At 39.7% G+C, this 12,718-nt stretch overlaps 1 protein-coding gene across 1 annotated transcript in view; it reads left to right on the top strand.

The window, feature by feature from the left end:
- The first annotated feature begins 3,205 nt into the window (after positions 1-3,205).
- ITK (IL2 inducible T cell kinase) overlaps positions 3,206-12,718 on the top strand; it is a 34,229-nt gene continuing 24,716 nt past the window's right edge. The window contains exon 1 of the mRNA XM_074883827.1: positions 3,206-3,498. Within this exon, the coding sequence (XP_074739928.1) occupies positions 3,328-3,498 (171 nt within the window). The 5' untranslated portion in view covers positions 3,206-3,327. The remainder of the gene's footprint in view (positions 3,499-12,718) is intronic.

The raw sequence follows: 12,718 nt of genomic DNA, 5'->3' as shown, positions 1-12,718 counted from the left end.
GCCAAGCCCTCTATCTGAACATTTGATCAAATCGCTCCCCTCTTCATGTCCCTCCGCTAACTCATCTCTTATCTCATGACAAAATCAAGCTGCCAGTCACTACATTCAAAGAATTTCTTAGCTCTCCCCCCACTACTTACCACCCTTGCTGAATCTCTTCCCCCCCACATCCTCTCATCTCCATCAGCATTGCTCCCCTCAGAGGTCTACGTGTTGGTGTCTCATCTCTTTGCTGTGCTGTATGCCTTGTTTTTTTCTGCAGAGCTGCAATGTCACACCCTTGCACTTCTGTTTATATTAAATTTTCTGAGAAGACAACATGTACATCTCTGCCAACAGACTGCAACTCTCCTTGGCCCAAGCTACAAAGACTTTTCAGAAAGTTCTTAACACACACTACAGTTAGTGCAAAGGAGAGACTAGAAGGAATAACATAGTCCTAAATAAGGGTTCATAGCTAAAAATGCAATGGCATTATGAACCGCAGTCATAAATTCATCTGTACTGACACAAATCAAGCAAAATGCTATTAAGATCAACAGCCTTTTTGGGGGGATTCACTGTTTCTAGCAGAGTGAAGTCCATACAGTTTGTCAGGGCACTCTACTGTCCATGTTTTGGTTCATTTCCTGATTTTGTCTGGGATAGAGCTAACTTTTTATTTCCTTCTTAGTAGCTAGAATGGTGCTGTGTTTTGGATTCAGTATGGGATTTGGTACGAGAAGAGTGGTGATAATGCACTGATGTTTTTAGTTGTTGCTAAGAAATCAAGGACTTTTCAACTTCCCATGTCCTGCTAGTGTGCAGGTGCACAAGAAGCTGGGAGGGGGCACAGCCAAAGCAACAGACACAAATTGGCCAATGAAATATTCCATATCATACAATGTGATGCTCAGTATATAGGTGAGGGTTGATTGGGAAGCTGTGGTTTCAGGACTCTCTCTTCTCTGGGATCACTAGCCAGGAACAGGCTGAGCATCGGTCAGTGGGTGGTGAGCAATCGCATTGTGCATTACTAGTTTGTATTTTCTATTATTACTATTACTATTATCATTATTATTTTAATTTTATTTTATTTCAATTATTAATTTTTTTTTTATCTCAACCTACCTTTACCCCTCCAACACTCTCCCCCATTGCCTGGAGTGGGGGAGCGTGAGTGAGCGGCTTCATGGTGTTTGGCTGCCAGTCAGGCTTAAACCACGACAGTTTATTAATTACAAGAAAGGGTCTCTGACCATCATTTACCCCAGCAAATTCTCAAGCGTGAGGGAAGTTATGTGCACACAGAAGTGGTCCTGTATTTTAGAGGTGCAAACACCTAAACAAGGTCTGCAAGTACCTGAATAGCTGCTGTTTACACAGAGTACAATTTTAGAAAACTCACAGCAGGCTCTACATTTTTTATACATGTGCATTGCGTGAGGCAAACTGTTTCGTAGAAGAATTGGGAAATTTGGCCTGAGTATTGATCCTAGTCTACAAATAGATATGAAATCCCCTTTGGCAGCAGTGATGATTTTTCAGGAGATCACAGACTTGTGTCATCTTTCTTGTTCAACCACAAGAGTTCCTTCGAACTCAGTAACTGCCAAGAAATGAAACACAGCTTTGCTAGACTTGTGCACAATGAATGTTTAAATACATGCTGCATCTCATTTTTGGCAAGACCACCAGACAGAGATAGAGATATGTATAGGGATCAACCGCACAACAGCTTGTTTGTCCTTGTTTCTGTTCCATGATACTGCATCGCCTTTAGCAAATGCTTGTAGAGATCTGTACATCAAGCGCTATCTTTAAGTTGTAGTTTTATGGCAAATGCAGGTTCTCAGTTAGCGTTGAACAAAACTGGTAAGGAACATTTGAAGATCCCTGGAACATACTGCCTAAACAATATAACATAAAACAGCAAGGAAGGGATATACCCCTCTTTTTTGGGGAGGGATAACCAATACATCCTGTTGAGAAATATGGTTCCCAAGTCTGTCTACAAATTGCCCTGTAAAATCCAAGTCTTCATTTAACCAGAGTTTGCAATTCTGATATTTGTTCAGATTTTTTTTTTCTCATGAACTGAATTTTAAATAATGAAGTACCTTCTTTGGAGCTTGGAAACAATTCTAAAAGTTTGTCAGCAATAGGGACCTATCTGTTTATACCCTAATGCTACGTTGAACTAAAGCCAAAGGCACTGGTAAATAATTTAGATTGAAACAATTTTTGGAAATACCTAATTAATGAAAATACTTACCTTGGAGTTTCCCCACATTCCACCCAGACTCCATCTCTCCAATACTCAATAGTAGCAGCAATACACTTACACATCACTAATAAAAGATTTTAAAAAAATAAAAATGGACAAGCAGAGAAAAATAAATTGCATTTGTTTTAAAATATAACAGTGTTGTTGTACTCAGTGCATTAGGTGCATATAATTTTTTTGTATTTATATATTTAGCCTGGTGCAGACTGCACTGAATGGTGCCCTGAAGTCCTGAGGAAAACAGTTGAGCTTGGTTTGATGTTTGTGCTGGCTTCACTGCTGATTACACTAGTCTTGATTGCATCCACAGAGGGCATGTTGTGCCTGTGAGTCCTGGAACATCCAGTCACTGGCTAATTAGACTGCACCTGAAGCAGTCAGTAATCAGTAAATAGTAACCAATGATAATTAATTAGTTATCAGTTTTTGTAACCATTTGTTTTCAGTTTAAATATCTAACAACTACAAATATTTATCATTCCTTATACGAGTATATCCTGGATGTAATTTTCTTTGCTTACATAGTAGGAACTTTCATGTTATGCGAGAAACTTCCTCAAAATAAGTAGTATGAATTCTCTGACACACAGTCGACTGTTAAATACGCTAAATGGGAAGGCACCATTCCTTTGAAAAAGAAATATGAATGCATGACCCACTTCTAAAAGGACGGGAGAGACAAACATCCATGTAATGTTCAGTGTGTGCATTTATAACTGTATTTACTAAATGGGCGAGTAGGAGACAGATGCTTAATCATGCCACACCTCTTTTTAATTAATCCTTAATCATTCACTCACATCTACTGAATGTCCCTCAAGTGTTATTTTTTCCACAACATTTACCTTAGCGTATATTTCAAATATGCTGTTCATTTTGTGACTTCAGAGAGGATGTGGTTATGGTTTGACAGAAAGGAAGCTTTGCTGTAGATGGGAAGATAAAGCTCAAAGCACCTACGCGGCCTTTTGAACACCTCTTTTTTTTTTTTTTTAAATTAACTGTCTTCCTTCTTGTGTCTCTTTCTTGGACGGGCACTCAGCACATAGGGCAGGTATCCCATGTCCTGGGAGAGGACCATTCTTGGCTCAGCCATGAATAACTGTGTGCTCCTGGAGGAACTGCTGATCAAAAAATCCCAGCAGAAGAGAAGGACTTCACCCTCCAACTTTAAAGTGCGCTTCTTTGTCTTAACCAAATCCAAGTTGGCTTACTATGAACACCGCCATGGGGTACGTCAGCCATTTTCTCTCTCATAATAGAGTAATGGAGGGAAGGATAAAAGTTGTTAAATGAAGAGAAGGATGCTAATGGAGGGGAGGATGATTTTTGTTAAATTTTATTAACATTTTGGGTCCTTACTACAGCACCACTTGCTGAAAACTGCGGAATGGTCAAGTGAGTCATTTAGAACTTCTGGTCAGTGGGCACTTGGTGTGCATGGAGGGATAAGACTATCTTGCAATTTTATAGAAAGGAACTAGTTTTGTTGTAGGAATTTAGGACGGGCTGTTATAACCAATGTGTGTAACAGCTGCATGAGCATGTGCCTGGCAGTTCACATGAGTACAGGGGTGACCTGAAGTGGTGTATTGCAAAGATCACAAGTGTACCCTAATTACCTCTGTGAAAAAAAGTCACCCACAGATCTTCACTCTCATTCTTTTCTTCAGGGCAGCAGACTGATGGTTGGTAGGAGACCAGTGTTGCATTTTAAAATAAATTCAGCTGCCACGTGTAACATATCTAGTCTTCAATTAGCTTCAGAAGGGATGTGATGATGAGATCTGCGCTCAGACTAGGCATTGTTTCCCCAAGCTTGCATTTCCCTGATTCGCTAAATATGAAAAAAATTAGAAGTCAATCTGCACACCCCATTGTGCTAAGTCTTCTAGTGAAGTGAGAATTATTTCCTTCTTTTATTTAGATGGATGTTTGCTGAGCCTCATTATGGTTCTAAGTAATATTGCTTGTTTTCCAACAGGCACTCAATATGCTGTTAATCCATTATGTTTAGACACTGTTACTGTACGCAGAGCAGAAAGGGAATTGTGCTGCCTTGCTATCCAGCACTGGCAACTTCAGACCATCTGATCTTGCTCAGTTGCAGGAAATTAAGTTTAAACAGAACTCAACAAGAAAAGCCAAGTATTATGTGCCCTTGTATTTTTTCATAACCTAGTTGAGGTTGGATACCAGCTTTAAGGGCTAACAGTCATTTTTACTTGCAAGTTATTTCTTTACTTTCTTTACTTCTTCAAATATGCCCAACAAAACATTTTTCTTGCTTTTATTTTATACTCTGTGTTTTTCTTACCTCCATATTTACACAGGATAATATTTATTGCTGCATACTGTGTCCATATTTGGTTTGAGACTCTCTTTGTCTGCTCTCCAAACTCTTTCAGTTAAGATTTTAAAATCCATTATAACTATTCCACTTAATTATTCTGGGTTGAATTTTCAACAGCATCTAGTGATTCTGCTGTAGGTACTTAGAGAAATCTTCACAACTAGTTTTGTTTGGTGTTCTCTGAGTCTTGGTGGACTTGAGATGAATTCAACATACACTTTGTCTAGATACTTTTGCAGAATTGCAGTAGGTGTCCGTTGGCATCTTTAGACACTGAAATAGTTTGGAAAATCTGACTCGATGACTTTCAGTGGGGCATAGATTTCATACGCTGTGTGAGTGTCTCTGGAAATTTTCTCCCCTAGTGTTTCTAAAGGTCAATTAGGCAAGATGAGGTTTTGGTATATTATCTACTTTATGTTACATATTATGTATTTTAAACATGCACATATTATATATGTGTAGACATGTATATGTAAACATACATGTAACTTTAAGCCCCTATACACATTTGAGGGGTGGTGAGCATATCTGTAATTACAGGGCTGATTTTCCATGAAACGCTGATTTTTTTCTGACACAAACTGTCAAAATCAGGTTGTTAAATGAACAGAATAACTTCGTACGAAATTGGGAGAAAAGAGTTTGTCCTGTGAAATACTCCCAGAACCGATCCTCAGCCTTTTCAGTAATCTTCCCCAAAATTAGACCATGCTGGTGAGACCTCCGTGTGGTCAGGTTATTGCTGTTCTAGAGAGGAAAGCTCAAGGCAGCCCATGCAAGCATCATCTTGTTTTGTGTTGACAATGGAGTGAACCCCCAGCAACTGAGTTTGCAGATAGTGAAGGGAAAATTATGGTACCTGCCCGACACACAGGCTATGTCCATCCCCTTGAGTGGACCAGGACCGGGGAGCATGCTCAGGCATTGAAATCAATGATCTGTGGTGCTCATTCTCTAGCACAGGCCCTGGCACATGTTTGGCTCTGCTCCACAGGGACTCTCTCAGATGGGGTTGGCACAGGCTGTCACCATTGCCAGCAGGCAGTTTGCATATTGTCCCCCTGCTCTGGAGGGTTAGAGCAGAGCAGTAGGGACATCACTTTCTCTGCCAGCTGGCTGCTGTGATGGGGAGTATCCTCAGGCATGCATACTGCACCATATAGATGGGGTCAGCAACTGTCTGGGCTTTTAAAAGTGTGTATTTTTCAAGGGGAATCTCTGTGGATGTTCACTATAAGAGTTTTCAGTGAGTTTCTTTAAGAACCCCTTACCAATCTGTCCAGTGGCTTACTGCAGTCAGAGTTCAGTACTGTACAGCACCTACCCCTCTGGTCCCCCCGTCAGTAACAACAGCCTGTGCCTAAAGTCAGGTAAAACAACTAGCAAACTGCTTAAAAGTTTGAGAAATCCCACTGATTTCAATTGGGTGGCTTAAAGTAAAGCATATGCTTATGCGGTAAGTCCAGGTTTACATGCTTTGCCTGTATTTAACAGGGTTTAGCACCCAGTCCCTTTCTCTGCATTTTGACATCATCAGCATAAATAGATATTTAAGAGTTTATTGTAGCAGTCCAAACCAAGGAAATAAACAGGTCAAAGGGATCCAGGGATAATTCTGTGAATGATACCAAAAGCTGTCAAGACAACCGACACCATAAAGGCAAATTTTTGCGATAACTGTAATGGCATTTTCATCGTAACAACCATAGCTAGACAGAAAGCACTGTTCTCCTCAGGGGCCAAGCACACAATCGCTGTTAATGTTAATGAAAGATATTTACATATCTCATTAGGAGAATGAACCCCCAATAACTGACAACAATAAGAAGCTGTGTTTTCTGGAATTCATTACACACTGCACAATGCAGGGCTGTCTTAACATAAAGCAAAGCCCTGATAACAGGCACATGAATTCAGCCCCCGTCTCTGCTAAAATACATCAGAAGTGCCTTTATTATAACATGCAAATCAATTCCACAGGCAGAAATTATTTGTTTCCAGGGTCTGATTTTATAGCTACTGTACATGTGAGTAAATGAGCACATGGGAGTAATAATTTAAACTATTTCAATAAGTTTGGTCCTCATCAGAATAACCGATAATGTAGACATTATGTGATTCTCCCAGGGTCCCAGTACACTTGCAGTTCTGCAAAAGAAGCAGACAAGTGGAGAGGTGTCTAGAGTTTCAAATGTCCTTAGTTAGACTTAGCAAAAACACTTAAACCGGTGGGTTGCCTATATCCCATTCACCTAACGGCTTATGAGATAGTTGGTAAATCCTTCAGGTTAGCAGACAGAAAAGTGAAGTAGTTCAGTATTTCAGACACTAAGCAGAGGTTCCTGAATAGTCTTCAGCATGTCACATTCTTACCTGGATGGGGACAGCCAGAAATGAGCATGTCTCCCTGTATTTCAGGCTGGCTGTAGTCTAACAGTGGCGCAGATGTCTGAGGCTGATGCCACACAGTGAACAGGCCACTGTCTTCTGGGCTGGTAGCACACTAATGTGGTGCCATTTCCATTACATGATCTCTGCATCAGAGCTGCTCATCTTGGCATGGCTCAGACCTGTGGAGAGTGCTTGGATCTGTCTGTATCAACTACAGAGAAGTGCTTCATGTCCCTACCCACAGTTTTCCCTCTTCAGAAATAGTTATCTTGCCCTATACAGGCATTCTGAGAAGTATTTCAGGGCTGGGAAAGTTGCCTCTAACACATGGGAAGTTCAAGTATATAAATATTTTTAAGTTTTGTATCTTCATGCACTCATGGACTATTACTAGTCCAGCTTTTAAAGGCACCAATGAAAGGCACACACAGAAAAGGACTGAATTCCCTTTTCATTTACATAAGCACTATTCTTCCTACACTTGTCGGATGCTCAGGAGGTCGCATAGCATGAGTCAGCTTTGTCCTGGGCTCTTTCATTCAGATCTTTGATATTCAGATATAAAGATGGCACTTCAGTGTGCCTTGAAATTTGCTTTCAGTCTCCTGTTCCAGGAGAACAAAGGAATAAACTTGGCTGAAAAGCCTTTTGTCAGCGTCCTAAAAATGCTTCGGCTGCTTCTGTTGCATTATCTACACATTGGGTTACTCGCAACTGTCCAGCTACCCACAGCAGCAAAAGCAGTGCTTTGTTCCTCGGTCCAGCAGTCCATTTTACCTTGATTATTCTACACAGAATCCGACTTCTCCATCCTGCCCTGGAAAGACTTGGTTTTTTTCCCCAAGACTCTAATATAAACAGACTAAGACTTCTCTTCTGAAGATCTCCAGTTTGGTGTTCCTGTTAATTAGAGTGACCGTTTATACTATTTCTCATTGCTTTGTGTATTCTGAATACCTTAACAGTCATGAAGCTATAAGCCTCATCTAAAGTAAATTTAATTATGGTTTTAAAGACTACCTTCCAAATAAATACTTATCTGAGTAGATACATCATTCTTCATAACTTGTCATGTATTTATTAACAAGTTCTGTTTGCTTGCCAGAATTTGCAAGGCCATCTGTCTTCTGATGCATATCTCCAAATAATTTATTAATAATACAGATATCACTCACAAAGAAGTCAGGCTTGGCATCTGTCTACATCACACCTGTTTCAATGAATTTTTATGTAATAAAATCAATACAACCTTAAATAAGATGGAGACAAGGTACAAACCTGTGTCTAATGTTAAATGAATCCTTTAGTACACCTCTGTAAATTTTAAATTGATTTTTTAATAATCCAAATTGCATTATTGGACTTGAGGGAGGATTAAGTTCATATTGTTTGCCACAGTGAATCTCATTTCTATTGTGAAATCATAGAATCATGGTAAAACTGGTTGGAGGGCATTTCTTCAATTCATTTAGTCGGACTTCATGCATGGGGCCAGCGTTAGACCAACACTCGGAGCAGCGCTATCGCCAACACTAGAACAAATCGGCTGTAGCGTTGACTAACCACTGCTTGAAAGCCAAGGACAGAGATTTCATGTCTTTGGGCAACCTGTTCTGATGTGCCTTATCAGATGTTTTTCTGGATTTTACAAAGTTCCCATCTATTGCAGTTCTTGTTGACAAGTTCTGTAGCATGATTCAGGGCAGCGATATTGTCTAGACAGGATTCCTTGAAGCAAAATGCAGGTTGTTCTGCATCTGCTGTCTATGGCCTTTCTAACTCTACAAATGTGTGGTAGACTCTAGTAATAAAAATAGCTCCTTTTTGCTGGAATAACTAATTTTATTATAATAATTTTCTTTTTGCACTTTCTCTGCATACCCGGTTCTGCTCCTCCTAGATATTTGCCTAGGTATTTATTGTTCTTTACTCTTTCAAGATTTTTTTACATTACTTCTCAGCAATGTCTCCTCAGCAAATGTCAGATACTTCCATTTTCTTTAAATTACAAAGCTCAAATCTTTCTTCTGATGAAGAACATGAAGGATGCAGCAAAATCTTCAACCCATGTTTTCTTTTATATCTTTAAGAAGGAAGGAATCCCTCCTAATATGAATATACTACAATAAATATGAGATTTCTTAATAGTTACTTTTTATTAGACTTTTCTACTGTGGTATTTTTGCTTCCAGTGCCTGCCTTTGCTTTCTATTGCAATCAGTATTGTAACTGATATTGTTGCAATGCCTGTCTGTTGCTTTATACTCTTTCATCCTTTCTGACCAATTTTCTTTTTTTTGTCCTTAAAGCTTATACTTTTTTTAATGAAAAAGCGGTGTCATTTAGTTCAGTTTAGCTTCCCTTCGTTCATTGAATCATTCATTCACTGCAATCCACTCCTCCCAGTCTTTGCAAGCGTTGAGAATAGTTTTGAAAAAACAAATATAGTATTCAGTAGTTGTTCCATATGTTTTTATGTAACATAAAAGACTTATTTCCATCATATAAGAAAGCTCATTTGAAAGCCAAGAATCTTCCTTTTTTTCCTCTGTTTCTTGATTGGGACATTGATTTTCTTGTCAAACCACTTACGCTGATAGTAGGGATGCACACCTTGATAATCATCTCAGACAGGACCTGAAACAATGTGAAAACTGGAATTGGATTTGTCTAATCTTAAAGTAGGAGTTCAGTGACAATACTGGGCTATTGCAGGTGTGTGAGGCCTTGTGACGGGCCAAGAGAAAAATACTCTTATGGCCAAGTGCACCCTTCCACCAGATCTCTTTAATTGAACCTTAAGTACACACAGAGCGTGAAAATGTATGCTTTGTACCATAGAAACCTTGAAGAAAGGTTATACTTCCAATTTTCCCCTGCATGTCTTCTGTTTTCAGCTCATGTGATTCTGAAAACTAGATACCTTAGCAGGTCTGAAGAGGTGAGGAGTGAACTGACCAACTGTTGGCTAAGTGTGCAGTGTCTGAGCTCTGGGTCTTCAGTGCAGCTCTTTTGACTTCTCTGGCCTTTTAAAAAAAAGTTAGATTTCTCTGCTTTTAAATTATTTTGGTGGAAATGCAACACTGGATCTGGCCTGTAGGACTTTATAAGGATAGTAGGAGTAATTCTGCTGTAGCAGATATTCCCCAGGTAAACTGAGAATTTAACTGAGTAAATTAATAACAAACTGAGATTGTTTGCATGGAACAGGCTTTGGCTACAAACAACATTGGGCTCAGTTAACAAGATTTGATACTGAAATTAGTTGTTGCAAGTGATACTGCATGGTGAGCAAACCGGCAGCATGCGAGCGGGGTGTGCAGACAGCAGGCAGCACAGTTATTAAGCAGCACCATAACATCTCGCAGGCAGATGAAATACTTACTTTCTGATGTAGGAACCTGCTGTGATTTAGTGCCTATTCCCATGTCCTGTGCTCCAGGTGAGGAGATCTGTACAGGTCCCTGGGAACATGGCAAAAAGAAGTTAGTGGCTGCCACTGCTCTAGTCAGGTACGGCAGCGCCTGAGGACTGCAGCGTCCTGAGGACACTGAGGACTCTCCTGAGGACTGAGTGCCCATGGATGAGTTACAGCAGTGAAGCAAACACAGCACTCCAGCTGCCTCCCCAGGCTCCTAGGTGTGCTTCTCCATCTCTACTGCTTAGATGAATGGAGGCAGCTCAGTCACTGATTGCAGCTGATTTTGTCATTCAACACAATTCAATGCACTCTGCATCCAGGGCATGCCCACCTCTAAAACACTTTCATGTTCTTTAGATGTTAAAACAGCTGTAAAACAATAATTTATTTTTTTTAATTCAAGTAGAAGGACAAAACAGTCATGATAGACACATAAACCAAGCAGCTGCCTTTAGGGATTTAAATATCAAATATAACAAGATATATTGGAGGTATTAAAGCATAACACAACAGTCAGAGCTCTACTGAAAATCCCAGTATTATCAATTATCACCTCTTTCCATTTTTCCTTTGGAGCACATAGTACTAGCAGGAAATGTAAAATTCCTTACAACTTTCCTTTAAAATTCAAATTGCTCGATTTAGGTTTTAAATTTCATTTCAAACTTTTAAAAACTGTTTCATTTCCCTCAAACTATCGGTGTTCCTAACAAGAGAGTGAATTTCCAAAATACTGAACAATGCTAGGGTTCAGGCAAAATTTCTCTCAATCCACCAATCAGCAGTTCTTAATATCCTAACTATTAATGATAAAAACAGCACATACCACAATGTCTAGATAAGGGATATGATAAGGGATAGAAAATAATTGTATCAACACAGTGTTCAAGGAGGTTCAAGTTCATGCTCAAGTCTTTTGGCCAGTGGAAAAATACTCCACTAAAAACAAACCCATCTTGTTCCAGCAATATCTCATAAGCGCCTAGTTACTATTTTCTGTGTTGTTCTTCATTGCTACCTATGACTATGAGAGACCCGTAGTCTAAGTAGCAAATAAACTGGAGACTGCAACACCACAGGCATAAGCAGAATTTGGGCAGCTCAGCAAATCAAGAAATTCCTTTCAAAATTACTTCAGAAGCTCAGCAAGGCCTGAAGAAAATCATAATACCTGAAAGGCAGCAACATGTCACTAATTTAAAAAGATGAAGTTCACCAAGCCAGTTGAGCTCTCTCCTTCACGTTGATATTATTCTGCCTGCAAAGAGACAGACAGGTCCGTTGGAGAGGTCTGTTCATTGACCCATTTATTTCTTACCAGTGGTTAGACCTGTAATGATGCCTCTTGCCTTGAAGACATGTACTGATATCATCCATAAAATGACATTTTAATAGCTCAAGTAGAGCTTTAACACTGTATGGCTCTATTTTCTTACAGAGTTATGTGGAGAGAAATTAGAGCAAGCAATAGATATATGTTCCTATATTATTCCTAGAGCTTAGTTTAAGCACATCATAGATCACACCAGAGGTCCATGAGCCAAGTGGCCTGTTTCCAGGAGTGGTCAGTACCTGTCATTTAGAGTAAAACTACAAAAATAGCCTCAGATGTTTTCCTGGAAGCTGATAGGGAATATCTTGAGGGATCTGACCATACAAACTTAGACCTTATTTAGCCTTCTTAAGCTCAGAGACAGCTCTATGAGAGAAAGACTCTTCAACTTTAAATATTTTTTTCAATCATTTTGAAATCAGCCTGAATTATTCTAAAGACAGGCATTTTTATGGTGGGATTTGTTGGGTTTTTCCCATTTTATGTCAGCCTGAGTTCATTGCTCTCAGGTGCTACCCAAGAACATGTGCTGAGCCAGGAGCAGCCAATGTGACCGTGTTCCTTTGCTCTTCTTGGTTACTGTGCTCGTAATAACAATATCATAAAATTGTCGCTTTGTTTCTTAAGACATCCACCACTGTGGACATTCAGCCACAGCTGTGGGCTCTGGGAACACAAGAGCCCTCTCTGTTTTTACTTCTGTTCACTCTTAGCCCTAATCAGCTGAGTGGAAAGGATATCTGCTTTTTTTTTCTATCCTGTTGTTGCCTGTGTATCAACAGTGCAGGTGTTTCTGGTGTTAAAAGCAGTGGGGTTGCATAGGCATGGCTGACAGTACGTCTTGGACTCCATAGTCTTCATGACACGCGATAAAATACAAGAAGGGGAAAAAAGTGTGAAGATCCCAGATTGAATTTACAGTACTTAAGTTCAGTAAATCCACTTTTCTAT

This window comes from Strix uralensis, chromosome 14 (genome assembly GCF_047716275.1).
Source record: "Strix uralensis isolate ZFMK-TIS-50842 chromosome 14, bStrUra1, whole genome shotgun sequence".
Classification (NCBI taxonomy): domain Eukaryota; kingdom Metazoa; phylum Chordata; class Aves; order Strigiformes; family Strigidae; genus Strix; species Strix uralensis.
This window is presented reverse-complemented; position numbering and strand designations above follow the sequence as displayed.